This window comes from Mobula hypostoma, chromosome 9 (assembly GCF_963921235.1).
Source record: "Mobula hypostoma chromosome 9, sMobHyp1.1, whole genome shotgun sequence".
Classification (NCBI taxonomy): Eukaryota; Metazoa; Chordata; class Chondrichthyes; order Myliobatiformes; family Myliobatidae; genus Mobula; species Mobula hypostoma.
The window spans coordinates 103,592,721-103,609,833 of NC_086105.1; the positions used below are offsets into that span (position 1 = coordinate 103,592,721).

Below are 17,113 nucleotides of genomic sequence, written 5' to 3' on the forward strand. Positions count from 1 at the left end.
GCAATCATTCACCATTTAAATAATATTCTGCTCTTCTATTATTTCTTACAAAATAGGTGATCTGGCATTTACCAACGTTGTATTCCATCTGCCAGATCTTGGCCCACTCACTTAGCCTATCTATATCCTTCTGCAGACTCTCTACATCCTCTGTACAATTTGCTTTTCCAATCAGTTTAGTGTCAGCAGCAAATTTTGCTACGCTACACTCAGTCACCTTTTCCAAATCATCAGTGTAAGTGGTAAACACCTGTGGGCCCAGCACCGAACCCTGCAGCACCCCACTCACCACCGACTGCCAACTGGAGAAACACCCATTTATACCAACTCCCTGCCTTCTATTGGTTAACTAATCCATTATCCATGCCAATACACTTCCTCTGACTCCATGCATCTGTATCTCATTTATAAGTCTCTTGTGCGGCACCTTATCGAACGCCTTCTGGAAATCCAAGTATACGACATCCACCTGTTCCCCTCTATCCACTGCACTCACTATGTCCTCAAAGAACTCCAGTAAGTTTGTCAAGCAGGACCTGCCCTTTCTGAATCCATGCTACGTCTGTCTAATGGAACCACTCCTTTCTAAATGTTTTGCTATTTCTTCCTTAATGACAGCTTCAAGCATTTTCCCGACTACAGATGTTAAGCTAACTGGCCTAAAGTTGCCGGTCTTTTGCCGACATCCTTACTTTTAAAAAGTGGAGTGACATTTGCTGTCTTCCAATTCGCTGGGACCTGCCCAGAGTCTAGAGAGTTTTGATAAATGCTTACCAACGCGTCTACTATAACCTCCTCCAATTCCTTCAGCACCCTGGAATGCATCCCATCAGGACCAGGGGACTTGTCTACCTTCAGGCCCTCTAGTTTGCTCATCACTATCTCTTTCGTGACAGTGATTTTATCGAGGTCCTTTGTCATGACAACTGCCGTTCCATTCTTACAAGCCTGTTATTTCTTGGTTAATCACTGCTGCCATCAGAAAGAAAATACAGGAGCCTCAGGACTCTCACCAACAGGTGCAGGAACAGTTATTACCCCTCAACTATCAGGCTGCTAAACCAGTGGGGATAATTCACTCAATTTCACTTGCACCATCACTGAACTGTTCCCACAACCTATGGACTCACTTTCAAGGATTCTTTGTCACGTGTTTCCTATCTGTTGCTTATTTATTTATTATTTTTTTGCCCATTTTGCAATTGGCCAGTTTATTGCCTTTTGCCCATTGCTTGTTTGTCCATCTTGTTTGCAGTTTTTCATTAATTCCATTGTGTTTCTTTGTATTTACTATGAATGCCTGCAAGAAAATGAATCTCAGGGTAGTGTATAGTGACATATAGGTACTTTGATAAATTTACTCTGAACTTTAAATTTTTTGAGTTACTGAAGAGCAAGATCTCGCTCTTCCTGTGGTTGACTCTGGCCCCTGATGCCAACCATATTCTTTGCAGATGCTAGCCAATCTGTAAACTGACAATTGATCATGGTGACTTTGCCCATATACAGAGAGGTTTTGCCTTGTGTGCCCCCACTGCCTGGCAGTGTCTTCCCGCTCATGCTCTTGTCCTTCCAGATAGAATCCTCAGCGGGTTCTGTGCAGCAAACAAGCAGGATGGGAGAGGGCATCGCTGCCTGACTCCAGATTATGGGGAATCTACCTGTCTCCCACCCATTAATTTGAATTGAAATACAGTTACCAGTATAGAGCACTTTTAGGAGAGCACGCCCATCATGAATTGTATGTGTGTGATATCCATCCGAAGGCTTTAGCATGGTCCAAGCTGACTAAGCAGGCTCCACTCCTCGGCCCTGCACATACAGTAGGCAATATTATCCCAGAGTAGCACAAGGCCGTCAGAGATTTTCCTGTGCCTCCACTGCAGCCCCAACCCACCATCATGCAAAGTTGTCTGGTCCAAAGCTAGCAGCCAACTACCCTGTGCTGCCTGCATGGTGAGGGCGGAAGCTCCTGAGACTGTTCTAAATTTAGCCTTTTTAATGTGGACTGTGCAGTAAATTTGTGGAGAGGAATGCAGCTGAACTATCATGCACAGTAATCTCACACAGGATGTTGCAGTTACAACCTTCAATTTCTAGTTGGAATTGCATGTCTAATGTGCCTCGTTTGCTATTTTGTTGAGGACCGCTATGTCAGAGGACATTGATCTGCACCACCAAAGAATCTGTTGGAAGAACTCTGTCCCTGATGCAGGATTTCGACCAAAAACATTGACAATTCCTGTCCCCCCGCAAGTAGTGACTGACCTGAGTTCTTTCAGCAGGTTGTTGCTCTAGATTCTATGAATCATCTGTCGTAATTTGCAATAGTTTAGATCCTGTCACTGTGGGAAACCACGAACTACTTTCCTCTGTGGTATGCAGGACGGCACAATGTGGCAGACAAGTGCTTGCAGCAAATGAAATCTCAACATCGCAAAATATGAAGCATGTCACCCAGTTAATCTAAATGCCTGCATTGCTTAGTTACGATTTTGACAATGATATTGTTTTTAGGATTAATTAAATAACTTGCCAACCTGTCAACACACACAAAATGCTGGAGGAACTCAGCAGGCCAGGCAGCATCTATGGAAAAGAGTACAGCCGATATTTTGGGCCGAAATCCTTCAAGACTGGAGGAGAAAAAAGATGAGTCAGTTAGAAGGTGGGGGAGGGGAGGAAAACACAAGGTGATGGGTAAAGCTGGGAGAAGGAGGGGTGAAGTCAAGAGCTGGGAAGTTGATTTGTGTGAGAGAGATACAGGGCTGGAGAAGGAGAAATCTGACAGGAGAGGACAGAAGGCCATGGAAGAAAGAAAAGGGGGAGGAGCACCAGACAGAAGTGATTTGCAGGTAAGGAGTTAAGGTGAGAGAGGTTAAAGGGGATGGGGAATGGTGAAGTTGGGGGTGGTGGGGGGCATTGCCAGAAGTTCGAGGAAATCAATGTTCATGCCATCAGGTTGGAGGCTACCCAGATGGAACACAAGGTGTTGCTCCTCCAACCTGAGTATGGCCTCATCACAACAGTAGAGGAGGCCATGGACTGACATATCGGAATGGGAAGTGGAATTCTGCCAACCTCTGTTTGATTTTTGATTGAAGAAGATTTGTGCTTTACATATGTCTGGAAAAATGGGTTGGATCTTTATCAGTGTGCAAATAATTGACAATGAATAGTTATTTTTATTGTGACTATCCTTTTCTACTTTATCTATTTTACTTTTTACTTCATCTTTCCTTACAACCCAAGGGTGCGGTTTGAAAGAATTAACACAATGCCTATAAAAGGTCACAGAGCTGGTAGGAGCCCACCGAAAAGGCACCAGTCTTTCTCTGCCAGATCTTTGCTGAGGTACCTGTGATGTTTGTGCTTGGTCTGTACAGCATGCGAGCTCCTGCTCTAATGTACTAAAGCTGTGAGGATGTGTCACCAGCACTTTATGTACTGTGCATTTGGCGACAAGAGGGAACTCTCTTGAATTGCTCAGTAATTTATGCATGATATCTGCATTATTTATCAGTGCTCTTTAAATGGCAACAATGTGCAGAACTAAAGTGCAATGTGAGCAATTGCTAGCCCTTGTGATTGCAATGCGTAATGCATGTAGTGTGTAAGGCACACAATGCTTTCTGTTCTAATCTAAAATTAACCTTTTTAAATTGGATTGTGCAGCAAGAATGAAGTTTTTTTGTAGCTAACTACAACCTTTTCACCGAGCATATTAACCCCCCCCCAAATATTCTGTGACATGCGATCTAATTTTATCCCTGAAATGTATAACTCCAAAAGGTATGGAATAACATGTAGCCATTATAGCTGAAAGTATGTAGTGTTTTTCCTAATCTGATCATCGCAATATAATTGTGATGTTGTGCATCAACAATACACAATATAATTGGCTTGGAGATTATTAGTCGATAACATTGCCATTTGAAGTGTCATTAAAAGCTACTTTCAATTTACCAAAGCTTCTAAAAGCTGTGTTTTTGCAATTGGGATGTTTCTGGGCATGCATTTTATTTTCCTTCTTCAAAGTCCTGGTTGCTTTTAGACCTTGAAAGAACATGATTAAACATGCAGCTCTGGAGAGCGATCTAAGCAGTTACACAGTCACTTAAATCTTGAAAATAAACCGTTAAGAATTTTAATGAAGTGAAAACAAAAAATGATCAGAACTCTCCGAATTCTGCTATATTTGCATATTATTAGCCAAATGTTTAATTCAGCTTTTTGCCACCTGTGTTTAAAAGCATAGATGAGCAGGTTAAATGGCTCTTTGTTTTTACCACAAAAATCTGTGGCATGCAAGTCAGAATCATGAGACTTGCCAGGCGAGGTCTTGCCTCTTTACACAAGTTTTGCTCTCTCCAAGACTAGAGGCCAGCTTTTTCATAGCTGCGCCCTCAAACGTCATACATGCTTATACACAATGTCTAGTTAAAGAATCATACTAGAACAACTGGGATAGAGAATGGCTTAACTTTTTTTAGGAATCAGCTGGAAGAATATCTGACGTAAAGTTAACTCTCAATTTAACATAGTACTGGATGGCTTAAGCTTTTTAACCAACACGAAATTGGACGAGTCATGACATCTTTATTGAATGGGCATGCCTTGCCTAATATTGAGCAGGTACTGTGAACTAGATCTGTTTACTTAATGTTTATTGAGAAATGTCGGATTCATTCACTGAATGTGAAAACCAAAATTTTCTCTCTTTAATGGTTTAAATGTGCAACCTTTTGTGTTCTATGTTTTAGCAGTGTGACTGCCTTTCTACCTGGTATTTATTTATTCATGTTTGTCATTTCCTCATTGAAATATGATAGTTTAATTGCCATTTAATTATAATAGTTATTATTTTAAATATTTGGCTGAATTTTATGTGTGCCAGTCCTAGCACAGAGCCGCAGGGAGCATTATCTGACCTTTGCCTTTGGGTCTTTTCTTTCCTTTCCGGTTAATATCATTGCTACAGTATCCTAATAAGGCTGGCTCAAGTCATTTAATAGTTATTATGATTTTCTAATTGTATCAAACAATTATACAAAAGTATACAGCTTTGGGGTAGTTTAAAAGAAATAAGTTGCAATGTGCATTAATCGGAAATGAGGATAAACTTTCTATCAGAGGAATACCATTCTTGGGTACTGTTTGGGGCATCGACGACCCCCCCCCCCAGGTATTGTGCCATTCAAACACCTGCCGGGTAAGTGACTTAATATTTGGGGTTGGGCCAGCCTTTGCACTGTTTCCTTATTGCTGATTTTCCAGATTTCTCGCCGTCCTCACCACCTGCCCTCAGTCCCACCTACAAAATACCTATTCATCCCCCTAGCACTAATACCTAAACTGAAGCAGTTCAATGCCACTTCACCTCCCCGGCCACTGCACAAGACCATTTAGGTCTGTCGGTACCTCTTTCTCCTCCCGAATCCTATTCCCGTGGCCGGAATATACAATTTTCTTCAGTTTTCAGCAGAAAGAAAATGTTCTGGTATGTAGTGTCCCTCAGGGATTAGGAACCATTAAACCATGTTCTTGTACCTGATTGGCAAATGTAATTACCTGACTGTCAGTGAAAGACAGGTGGTAGCCTTCATATGCAAAGCTTATGGTAGGGTAAGTAATGGTAGCATCCAGTGTACATCACTGGGGAAAGCCTTGCACATGAAAGCTACCAAACACTCTCTTTTGCTGCCGATAAGGCCCAAGAACCTGGTCAGCCCTCTCAGTAGACATGCTGAAGTAGATAGTTCTAGCCCTCTGAGATTTGAGGTTGAAACTGAAGCCTCCTTTGTGACTGTGCTTCAGTCCTTCATTTACTCTTTTCAAAAGAACTTTTGCATCATTGCTTAAGTAGTGGAACGGCAAATAAATAATTTTGACGTATTTGAGTGTGACTAAAGTGTTAAGTTGTGGTTGGCGATTGATTAAAAGTTCAGTTCACTTATAAACAGCGAGTTGCGATTCTGGTGGGCGACTTTTTGTATTTTGGTTCCATTTTCATAAAATGTTGTTGCTCAGCTAATGCGATGGGGCAGATGTTGGAATGCAGACTTTGTACTGGAACAGTTTTGCCCCTTATTCTTTCATTGTTCACTTCCAGATGTTGAGCAGTGTTGGGACAAAGCTGGGCAGATGTGTGGCTAATGCAGTGTGGGCATGACAGGTGATCTGATACATCTGCCTACTCTGAAGGGCATCTTGTGCTTGCTGTTTGCAAAATCAGTAGTATATTATTTCTGTCTCTAAGGCTGGGAACACTAGATCCACATTAATTTTATTGTTGGTGTCGCTCTGGTTTGGACCACATCCAGCTGCTTTCTTATGTAAACATTAACATCTATCTGAACTTACTACAGTTCAAGACAGATTTCTGTTTCTTTTCCTCATAATGCTGCTTTACCCAGCTGTTTCTGCATGACAGTTTTCTTAAAGGGAACACAGTGCATGTTGGGCTCAGACTTCAGACCTGTCCTAATGCAGAGTTTTGGCGGTTCCTTTCCTCTCACTGATGTTGCTCAACTCTGAGTTCCTCCAGCAGATTTTGTTCTAGTAGTACAAGTCATTGTGCAGCGCTCAAAGGTCTTAGTTCACTCAGTTACCATATGTGAATCTACAGTTGCCAGCAAACAAACAATTCAACCACAGAAGTCATCACATCCAAACTTTCTCCTTGTCTGCTTGTAGTTCACACATAGGTTTTGTTCCTGACTGAAGGCATGCAAATTGGCTCGCTATTTTGCCTTTGGTTTATTGCTTCCCATATCCAGCTCTGAATTCTGGCATAACTGTGAAGGCAGGTTGATGGAACAGTTGCTTTGATGTGGGTCTACTTTACACCTTAATAATATTTCCTCTCTAACATGGATGAAGCTGGTTAATAGAAAGTGAATCTAAACCTTTTATGTAATTCCCGCCCATAAATTTTGCTTCCTTATCCATCATGTACAATGTAATCAGATTCTTTATGAAGGCATTTCTAGAAATATGAATGATTACATATTAAATAATTATAGAATGGTACTGTATATATTCATCTATTTATTATAATGTCTATAAAGAAAGTTTGTGGTAAGGCAAATCTTAAATGTGCTTCATAAATCCTGTGACTTTGCATGTATTTACTCAAGTGAATAAACTGTGGGTTAAATGAATAAACCTTGAATTATTTGTAGGTTCAGGCATAAGTGCTGACTACAAGGCTGTCTGCCCTGTGTGGCATCCTCACACTTGGGCATTTAAAAATCAGCGTAGTTCCCATTTGTGGTAGTGTGGGAGAAAACAGTTATTCTGTTGAGTGCCAATGTATGTCTTGTGTATACACCGCAAAATGACAGGAAACCAGTGATCTTGGCATGTCCTCATGTTCCTGGGAGAGTCCTCTTTTCTTTAGCCGAATTGTCTGGAAGGAGAAAATTAGAATCAGGTTAATTATCACTGTCTCATATGATGTGAAATCTGTTGTGATGCAGCAGCAGTACAGTGTGAGACTATATATTGTGACAAAAGAACCAGTTATTAGAAGATTGATGCTGATAAGAGGACAATGGGGGAACATGCAAGGTACTAATAAGAGAGAGACGAGAGAGATTACCGAAAGGAGACACAGTTCCGAGTATTGTCAGAGACCGGAGGCTTTGAACCCTGAACTGTTTGAAGTTTGATGGACAGGCGATACCCCAGCAGGGGGATAAAAAGGGACAGGTTCGCTAAGGCAACAGACACACGACACCACGAGGTAATGAGACCCTGGAAGCAGTGTGCCCCCACAAGTTGCTGGGAGTTTTGGAGGTCTGATCGCGGGACCAGCCATAGACGCACAGGGTAGAAAGATATGGTCGGGCGGGAACCTGGTGTGTGTGTCCGCCCTTGCCTGGGTGCCGGGTTCACCGCAGAAGAACGATCGTATCTGGAACGGAGAGGTCACAGTCGGTGACCTCAGAAGACATTACAAAGGGCTCGCCCGAAAGCTAACTGCGAGGAATATCGAAGGTCTGTGTGGAATCCGTTTTGAATATTCATTTGCTTTCGCTCTCTCTCTTCTCCCCGCCCCAACGGCACAACAGTGATTACTGCGAACTGAACTGAACTCAATTGAACTGAACTTTGCGTCACTTAAAACTGATCATTTACCCCTAGACTGCAATAGAGCTTGATTGATCCTATTATCCTAGTTCTGTGTACATGTGTGTTTTATCATTGCTAAACTGTTGCATTTATATCCTTTTGATAGTACTTTGTTGCTTATTTCTTTAATAAAACTTTCTTAGTTCCAGTAATCCAGACTCCAACTAAGTGGTCCATTTCTGCTGGTTTGGCAACCTAGTTACGGGGTACGTAACAATATATAATACAAAGATAAATGAATAGTCCAAAAAAAAGAAAATAAGCTGGTGTTCATGAACTGCTTAGAAATCCGATGGTGGAGAAGAATCATTGGGAGTGGGTCTCCAGGCTTCAACTACCACACCGATGGTGGTAATGAGAAATGGGCGTGTCATAGATGGTGAGAATATATATAGTGTGTGTGTATATATACTGCATGTGTATATAAAATTAAATAAGTAGTGCAAAACGATGGAAACTACTGAGGTAATGTTCAATGGTTCATTGTCCAGTCAGAAATCTGATGGCAGAGGGAAAGAAGCTATTCCTGAAATGTTCAGTGTATGTCTTCGGGCTGCTGTACTTCCTCTTTGGTGACAATGAGAAAAGTACATGTCCTGGGTAATGGGGTGTCCTCAGTGATAGGTGCCACCTTTTTGAAGCATTGCCTTTTGAAGATGTCCTTAATGCTGGGGAGGCTAGTGCCCATGAGTTTGCTTTTAGCATGGTGGGCAAATGTGGCTTCATAGCATAATGCTTATGCTATTTGTGTATTTTTAATATAACCTGTAATGATTTATGCAAATAATGAAGAATGCTTAATCAAACTATATATTTATAATATCACTCAAGTACACTTTCCACTTCTGATCCCTCTATGAGGACTGGTATGTGTTTCCTTGACTTCCCCTTCTGAAGTCCACAATCAATTCCTTGGTCTTGCTAGAGTGCAAGGTTATTGCTGCAATACCACTCAGCCAGCTGATTTAACTTGCTCCTGTGCACGTCCTTATCACCATCTGAAACTCTGCCAACAAAATTTGTGTCGTTGGCAAGTTTATAGATTGCATTAGAACTGTCCCTAGCCCCACAGGCATGTGTGTAAAGAGAATAGAGCAGTGGGCTTTGCACGCACCCTTGAGGTGTGCCAGTGTTGATTGTCCACGAGCTGCTGATGTTATTTGCAATCCTTTGAGGGTCTCCCAGTGAGGAAGTCAAGTATCCTGTTGCAGCGGGAGGTACAGAGGCTCTGGTTTTGGAGCTTGTTGATTAGAACTGAGGACATGACTGTGTTGAATGCTGAGCTGTAATCGATAAACTGCAGCCTGACATAGGTACTACTTTCATCCAGGTGTGATGTGATCCAAGGCTGAGTGGAGAGCCAGTGAGATCACTTCCACTGTAGACCTATTGTGGTGATCGGCAAATTGCAGTGGGTCCAGGTCCTTGCTTAGGCAGGAGTTGGTCCTAGCCATGACCAACTTCTCAAAGCGCTTAAATCACAGTAGATGTGCATACCATGGGGCCATAATTGTTGAAGCAGCTCATCCTGTTCTTCATGGGCACTGGTATGCCCAATATATATCCAATGACTGGTCCTCAACAGCTGTTTGTGGCTATGAATTCCATAGATTAACCTCCCTCTGGCTAAAGAAATTCCTCCTTCTCTAAAGGAACGTCCTTTTAGGCTTGCTGGTTGGCTAGCACCCTGTCCTGAAATGCGTGTTTTTTTTCTCAAACTTTATTTGTGGGATTTGGACAAGGCCAGAATTTTATCACCCATCTTAAATTCCTCTTGTGAAGGTGATGCAGAATCACCATCGTCCTCCAAGTGAAGGTGCTATTGGGCAGGGAGTATTACTATTAAGCACAGACAGGCTGCTGATATGTTTCCCTGCTGAGATGGGATATGATTTGGAACCTGCAGGTGGTGTTCCATCTGCCTGGGCCCTTGTCTAGTCTGTCTTGGTAACAAAGCTTATGGGTTTGTGAGGTGCTGTCAGAGTAGCCTGCATGTGTGCGTAATGCATTTTGTAGATGATGCATCCTGCAGCCACAATTTGATGATGGTTGAATATTATCGATAGGGATGGTGTGCCAGTGAAATGGGTTGTTTGCACTGGAAGGTGCTTGAGTGTTGGTGGAGCTGCAACGTTCCAGACAAGTATTTAATTGCACTCCGGACCATGTGCTTGATAGATGATGGGAAGGGTTTGGGTTATTCCTGGTATCATGTTGGCCACAGTAACAAGAATAATGTTGACAGCAATGTGCTGCTGCTCTCAATCTCTTCCCTCCCAAATATTTAGTGTTCTTTTAATATTTACTTTAGGCATAGAAGGAAACTAATTAATGCATGCATTGTACAATTAAAATGTACCCAATGTCATCCCTGTCCCGATGACCACCTTCATGTGTGGCTGAATCAGGCTGTGTGCAGAACCAAAGTACATAGGCATCGAGTGCTGCTATGTGCTGAGATACCTTCTGTCCCTCACGTTGCAAAGGATGGCTCTGGCCCCAATGCTGTGTAACTTCCCAGTCAGCTGGTTGCAGCTGCACTACCTGACCTTTGTGGGAAATGTTCTTCCTGACCAACACTTTGACCGAAAACGTCCAACAGCCATTGGTCAGCACGGAATACCCTACAGACACTGCGGGAGAAGTTTTTGATGGACACTATGTGGTCATTCACTGATCAGACTGTCCAGACCATCTTGATCACACGATCTCCCCAGTGGGCACCAATACCTTGTTTGGCTGGTGGTGAGAGGGACTCTCCCAGTCAGATACTTCCTGCTTGCTCAGAACATCACTCCCACTGCACACGGCCCCCGTGAGGACTGTAGTGGAGACAAGATGCTCGCTTTCTACTTTGCAAACTGGGTTCTCAAAGAGGCTGTGGAGGAAGATGCAAGGGCCCATGTCAAGGTTCATCTTGAGCAGCTTCGTAACCAAGGACTCTGTGACTTATGGGCTGCACCACAGGACACACACAATGACGGACATCAAGAGTTGTTGGAAAATCATCAACTCGGTGAAAGACCTCCTTAGGTCTGCCCCTAAATTTGCACAATGAGAGATCTCTAGACTCGTTTAAGGCTGCAGAAATACTTGCTGAGGGATGCACTGAAACTTGGTGCAGCCACTGCAAGGGCTCACAATGTAGGGTTCTTTCACCACTGGACAGTATTTATTCATTTAAATATTTTTTATTCTGAATATCGTATATTTTGGATAACAAAAACAGGGGAATAGTTTGGCAATTCATTTAATATCAGAATTTATACAGCATACAACCTGACATTCTTACTCTTCGCAGACAACCACGAAACAGAAGAAAAACCCCAAGGAATGAATGAGAGAAAAATGATTGAACTCCAAAGCCACCCCCCCCACCGCACACAAGCAGCAGCAAAGCTTTGACCGCCCCCACACCTCAGCAAAAGCATCAGTTCCCCCACCACCTGCCATGAAATAGCAAAGCTCCTAAAGAAACCATGACCTTGAGTCCATCAAAAAAGATGCTGTTCATCCCAACACTGATATCCCACAGTCTCTCTCTCTCTCTGTCTCTCTCTCTCTCTCTCTCTCTGTCTCTCTCTCTCTCTGTCTCTGTCTCTCTCTCTCTCTCTCTCTCTCTCTCTCTCTCGAGAGAGAGAGAGAGAGAGAGAGAGAGAGAGAGGTATCACTCCAGCCATGACGAGAGGGTTGCTAACAGCTTACTGTCTGGACCCACTTTCCGATCAATCCTGCTAATACGTTTCTCCTCCAAGTTCCCAGTAATCTACTCTTTCTCTTCTCACTCCTGCATTCAATTCTCCCACTACCTTGAGCAGGGACAAGTTACAGTAGCCAATGAACCAATCAGCTGTTGTTGAGATTGTTGACAGTTACTCGTGCATCAGTCAAAAATGTAAAATTATAATTTTCAAAAGAGTTCAAGAACAGTTTAAACATTTCGCCTGTGTAAACTGGCAAGAAACCATCCTGTGGCTCAATCACAAACCACAGAAAATATGCAAATTCTAGAAATTCGAGCAAGACACAAAATGCTGGAGGAACTCAGCAGACCAGGCAGCATCTATAGAAAAGAGTACAGTTGATATTTTGGGCCGAAACCCTGCTGAACCTTGACCACCACTCTGTGCTGAGCAATATTTCACCTTCATCACTAATGAGCAGCAGTTGTGTGACCAATAATCGACCCAGGATGAATTATTACCTGTGACCAACAATGCAGATGGTCCAACTGACGGATTTAGGATAAGGGTGAAAGTTAACTCAGTTCAGTGAATTACTTTTTTTTTAGCACTGAAGGTAGACACATGAGCATTAGCTTTGCGTCTAAACTGGTCCACGTGTTGGCACCTTCATAAACAAAGATTAGGCTTGTTAAAGGGTTGGTTATTTGAAGAGCTGATTGTGGACTTCAGGAAGGATAAGATGAAGGAACACGTACCAATCCTCAGAGGGATCAGAAATGGACAGAGTGAGCAGCTTCAAGTTCCTTGGTGTCAAGATCTCTGAGGATCTAAACTGGTCCCAACGTATTGATGAAGTCATAAAGAAGGCAGGACAGCGGCTATACTTTATTGGGAGTTTGAAGCGATTTCGCACGTCAACAAATATGCTCAAAAACTTCTATATTTGTACTGTGGAAAGCATTCTGACAGGCTGCATCACTGTCTGGTATGGAGGGGCTATTGCACAGGACCGAAAGAAGCTGCAGAAGGTTGTAAATCTAGTCAGCTCCATCTTGGGTACTAACCTACAAAGTACCCAGGACATCTTTAGGAAGCGGTGTCTCAGAAAGGCAGTGTCCATTATTAAGGACCTCCAGCACCCAGGGCATGCACTTTTCTCACTGTTACCATCAGGTAGGAGATACAGAAGCCTGAAGGCACACACCCAGTGATTCAGGAACAGCTTCTTCCCCTCTGCCATCCGATTCCTAAATGGACTTTGAAGCTGCTACCTCACTTTTTTAATATACAGTATTTCTGTTTTTGCACATTTCTTAGTAATCTATTTATCATACATAATTGATATACTTGTTTATTATCGTAAACACGAGGAATTCTGCAGATGCTGGAAATTCAAGCAACACACATCAAAGTTGCTGGTGAACACAGCAGGCCAGCATCATCTCTAGGAAGAGGTACAGTCGACGTTTCGGGCCGAGACCCTTCGTCAGGACTAACTGAAGGAAGAGCTAGTAAGAGATTTGAAAGTGGGAGGGGGAGGGGTAGGTCCAAAATGATAGGAGAAGACAGGAAGGGGAGGGATGGAGCCAAGAGCTGGACAGGTGATTGGCAAAAGGGATATGAGAGGATCATGGGACAGGAGGCCCAGGGAGAAAGAAAAGGGGGAGGGGGAGAAACACAGAGGATGGGCAAGGGGTATAGTCAGAGGGACAGAGGGAGAAAAAGGAGAGAAAGAGAAAGAATGTGTGTATATAAGTAAATAATGGATGGGGTACGAGGGGGAGGCGGGGCATTAGTGGAAGTTAAAGAAGTCAGTGTTCATGCCATCAGGTTGGAGGCTACCCAGACGGAATATAAGGTGTTGTTCCTCCAACCTAAGTGTGGCTTCATCTTTACAGTAGAGGAGGCCATGGATAGACATATCAGAATGGGAATGAGACGTGGAATTAAAATGTGTGACATATCAGAATGGGAATGGAATTTACTTCACATATTACGACAACTCAAGCACGGTTAAATGCTTTTATTAGTAAGAATATATTTTTCTTTTTAAAAGTATTTACAAATGGTTACTATGAATGTTAATATAAACTATGCCAAGTCATTGAAGGGCACTTGATAAATTCTTCATTTCTTCACTGAAGTTGCTCAGTGTTTTCTTTCAGTCTTCAAATTTTGTTCTTCACAGAGGCATCTGGTAAAGCCTCTTCACCACTCTCGTCACCTTGACTCGAAGCACATAACGTCGGAGAAGCTCACCAGCTGCTGCTTTTCAAAGTAAACACTCTCCAATGAGTTGGGTAGTGGATTTTGAGTGGAGTGGTACTGTTCAGTACCTGTACGATCATATCTCAGAACCTGCGATCCATCCTCGACACAGGTGTATGGGCTGCCATTCTCTATTCCAAAAAATTGATGAAGGTCTGGGAGAACGCAGATTATCTTCTGCACCATCATGAACACCAACCAACCTGGAACTCTCATGGTGTTGATTTCTAGCACTCAGGAGTGATATTGCTGAGTCTGACTGCAGAAACTGGAGTTGTTGCTGCTATTTATTGGGGGAAGATAAATTGTGTGACATAGTTACACATCAACAATGGTTGACAACTAGATGAACCAAATGACTAAATATGGGCAGATATAATGTTAATGTCTTAATATGATGAAGCCATCATTACAACGACCATATTTGAGCACAGTGTTTATCTTCCCCCAATAAATAGCAGCAACAACTCCAGTTTCTGCAGTCAAACTCAGCAATATCACTCCTGAGTGCTAGAAATCAACACCATGAGAGTTCCAGGTTGGTTGGTGTTCATGATGGTGCAGAAGATAATCTGTGTTCTCCCAGACCTTCATCAATTTTTTGGAATAGAGAATGGCAGCCCATACACCTGTGTCGGGGATGGATCGCAGGTTCTGAGATATGATCGTACAGGTATTGAACAGTACCACTCCACTCAAAATCCACTACCCAATTCATTGGAGAGAGTTTACTTTGAAAAGCAGCAGCTGGTGAGCTTCTCCGACGTTATGTGCATCGAGTCAAGGTGACGAGAGTGGTGAAGAGGCTTTACCAGATGCCTCTGTGAAGAACAAAATTTAAAGACTGAAAGGACACACTGTGAGCAACTTCAGTGAAGAAATGAAGAACTTATCAATGACTTGGCATAGTTTATATTAACATTCATAGTAACCGTTTGTAAATACTTTTAAAAAGGAAATTGTATTCTTACTAATAAAAGCATTTAACCGTGCTTGAGTTGTCATAATGTGTGAATTAAAATCCATTCCCATTCTGATATGTCTATCCATGGCCTCCTCTATCGTAAAGATGAAGCCACACTCAGGTTGGAGGAACAACACCTTATATTCCGTCTGGGTAGCCTCCAACCTGATGGCATGAACATTAACTTTTCTAACTTCCATTAATGCCCCACCTCCCCTTCGTACCCCATCCCTTACTACTTACGCACTCACTCATTTACTCTTTTTTTCTCCCTCTGTCCCTCGGACTATACCCCTTGCCCATCCTCTGGGTATTTCCTCCCCTCTCTCTTTTCCTTCTCCCTGGGCCTCCTGTCCCATGATCCTCTCATATCCCTTTTGCCAATCACCTGTCCAGCTCTTGGCTCCATCCCTCCCCCTCCTGTCTTCTCCTATCATTTTGGATCTCCCCCTCCCCCTCCCACTTTCAAATCTCTTACTAACTCTTCCTTCAGTTAGTCCTGACGAAGGGTCTCGGCCTGCAACGTCGACTGTACCTCTTTCTAGAGATGCTGCCTGGCCTGCTGCTTTTACCAGCAACTTTGATGTGTGTTACTTGTTTATTATATTTTATTTATTATTTTTTCTCTCTCTGCTAGATTATGTATTGCATTGAACTGCTGCTGCTGCTGCTAAGTTAACAAATTTCACGTCACATACTGGTGATAATAAACCTGATTCTGATATCAGTGAATTGAAGCATCTTATAATTATTTTTGTAGAATTCTGTGATACGGGTCAGATCACTCATCTGTGCAACCAACAAATAAAATGACTATTTCTAAGTACAAGTAGTTCTCAAAAGGAAGTACCTTCTCACTTCTCAAAGAGTGCCATTGTACTCTTTTAAAGATAGGTGATACTTCTGATTTACTTTGAAAGGAACTTCCAAAACAAAATGTAAGTGTGCTTCAGTTAAGAGGCAAGCACAAACATGTTGCTCAACAAGTAGAGACAGTTCGAATACAGAGTTTACCATTTCATTCATCGTCGTAACAGATTTCATTAGTTGCCCAAATCGTGTTTCAAATTTAAAATTGTATCAGGGGAACATCCTTTTTTCCATTGCTGCTGGTGCCAGAACAAATTAATGTCTAGAGGCTGAGAAAGTTGTGTGGAGATTGTACTTCCTTGGAATTGTTGCCTGTTTCATTTATTCAAGCTGGAACAGCTCGTGATCAAAGCAAATGAGAACTCTTTTAATATTTTGATATTACCCTCTATCAATCATCCTTGTACCTGGAGCTACTAAATTCATAAGCACAAGAATTCCATTCCTCGCTAGATCTTGCCACCTTTGTAACTAAGGCAGTGAATAGGTGGGAAGGCTAATAGTTGCAGTTCATGATTCCTCCTGTAAGGAATGGTTGGATGTGATAGGCTTGTATCTGCAGAAGAGACAGAGGGCACTCAAGATCCTGAGAGGTAAAGATGGGGCAGTTGCTTTCTTTTGTGGAAGAATCTAGAATGAGGCCACTAGGCTTCCCATTTAAAGTGGAGATGAGTTACAATTTTTTTGGCATCCATAATTTTTGGAATTCTTTCTCAAAGCAGTGGAATAAAACCCTGAAATATTTTTAAGGCAGAGGTAGATGGATGCTCGATGAGCAAGAGGGTTAAAGATTACAGTAGGTAGGAGTTGAGGTTAACAGTCAGATCAGGCACAATGTTTTTGAATGGTGAGCAAGCTCCAGGACAAAGACGTAGGCAATCACGGTCAAGTTCTTGGCAAATTTTTCTATAGAAGTGACTTGCCATTTGCCACCTCTGGGCAGTGTCTTTGCAAGATGGGTGACCCCAGCCATTATCGATACACTTCAAAGATTGTCTCCCTGGCGTCAGTGGTTATAGAACCAGTATTTGTGTTTTGACCATCCTCTACCTTCTCCCATGGCTTCCTGTGACCCTGATCCCAGGGGGGTTAAGCAGGTACAACACCTTGCCCGAGGTAGCATTGTATCTCCTCCCCATCACTCAACCAAGAGCTGTACTGCTTGTTTAATGTGATTATCTTCTCTCTT

At 42.6% G+C, this 17,113-nt stretch overlaps 1 protein-coding gene across 5 annotated transcripts in view; it reads left to right on the top strand.

Annotated features, from left to right (window-relative positions):
- The window catches only part of rhbdf1a (rhomboid 5 homolog 1a (Drosophila)), a 387,291-nt gene that overhangs the window by 277,801 nt on the left and 92,377 nt on the right, over positions 1-17,113 (top strand). For 4 of the 5 annotated variants that reach the window (XM_063058802.1, XM_063058799.1, XM_063058801.1 and 1 more), the window contains one exon: positions 3,253-3,354. The exons of the other annotated variant lie outside the window; for it this stretch is intronic. In XM_063058802.1, coding sequence (XP_062914872.1) covers positions 3,253-3,354 — 102 coding nt within the window. The remainder of the gene's footprint in view (positions 1-3,252; positions 3,355-17,113) is intronic. 5 annotated transcript variants of the gene reach the window in all.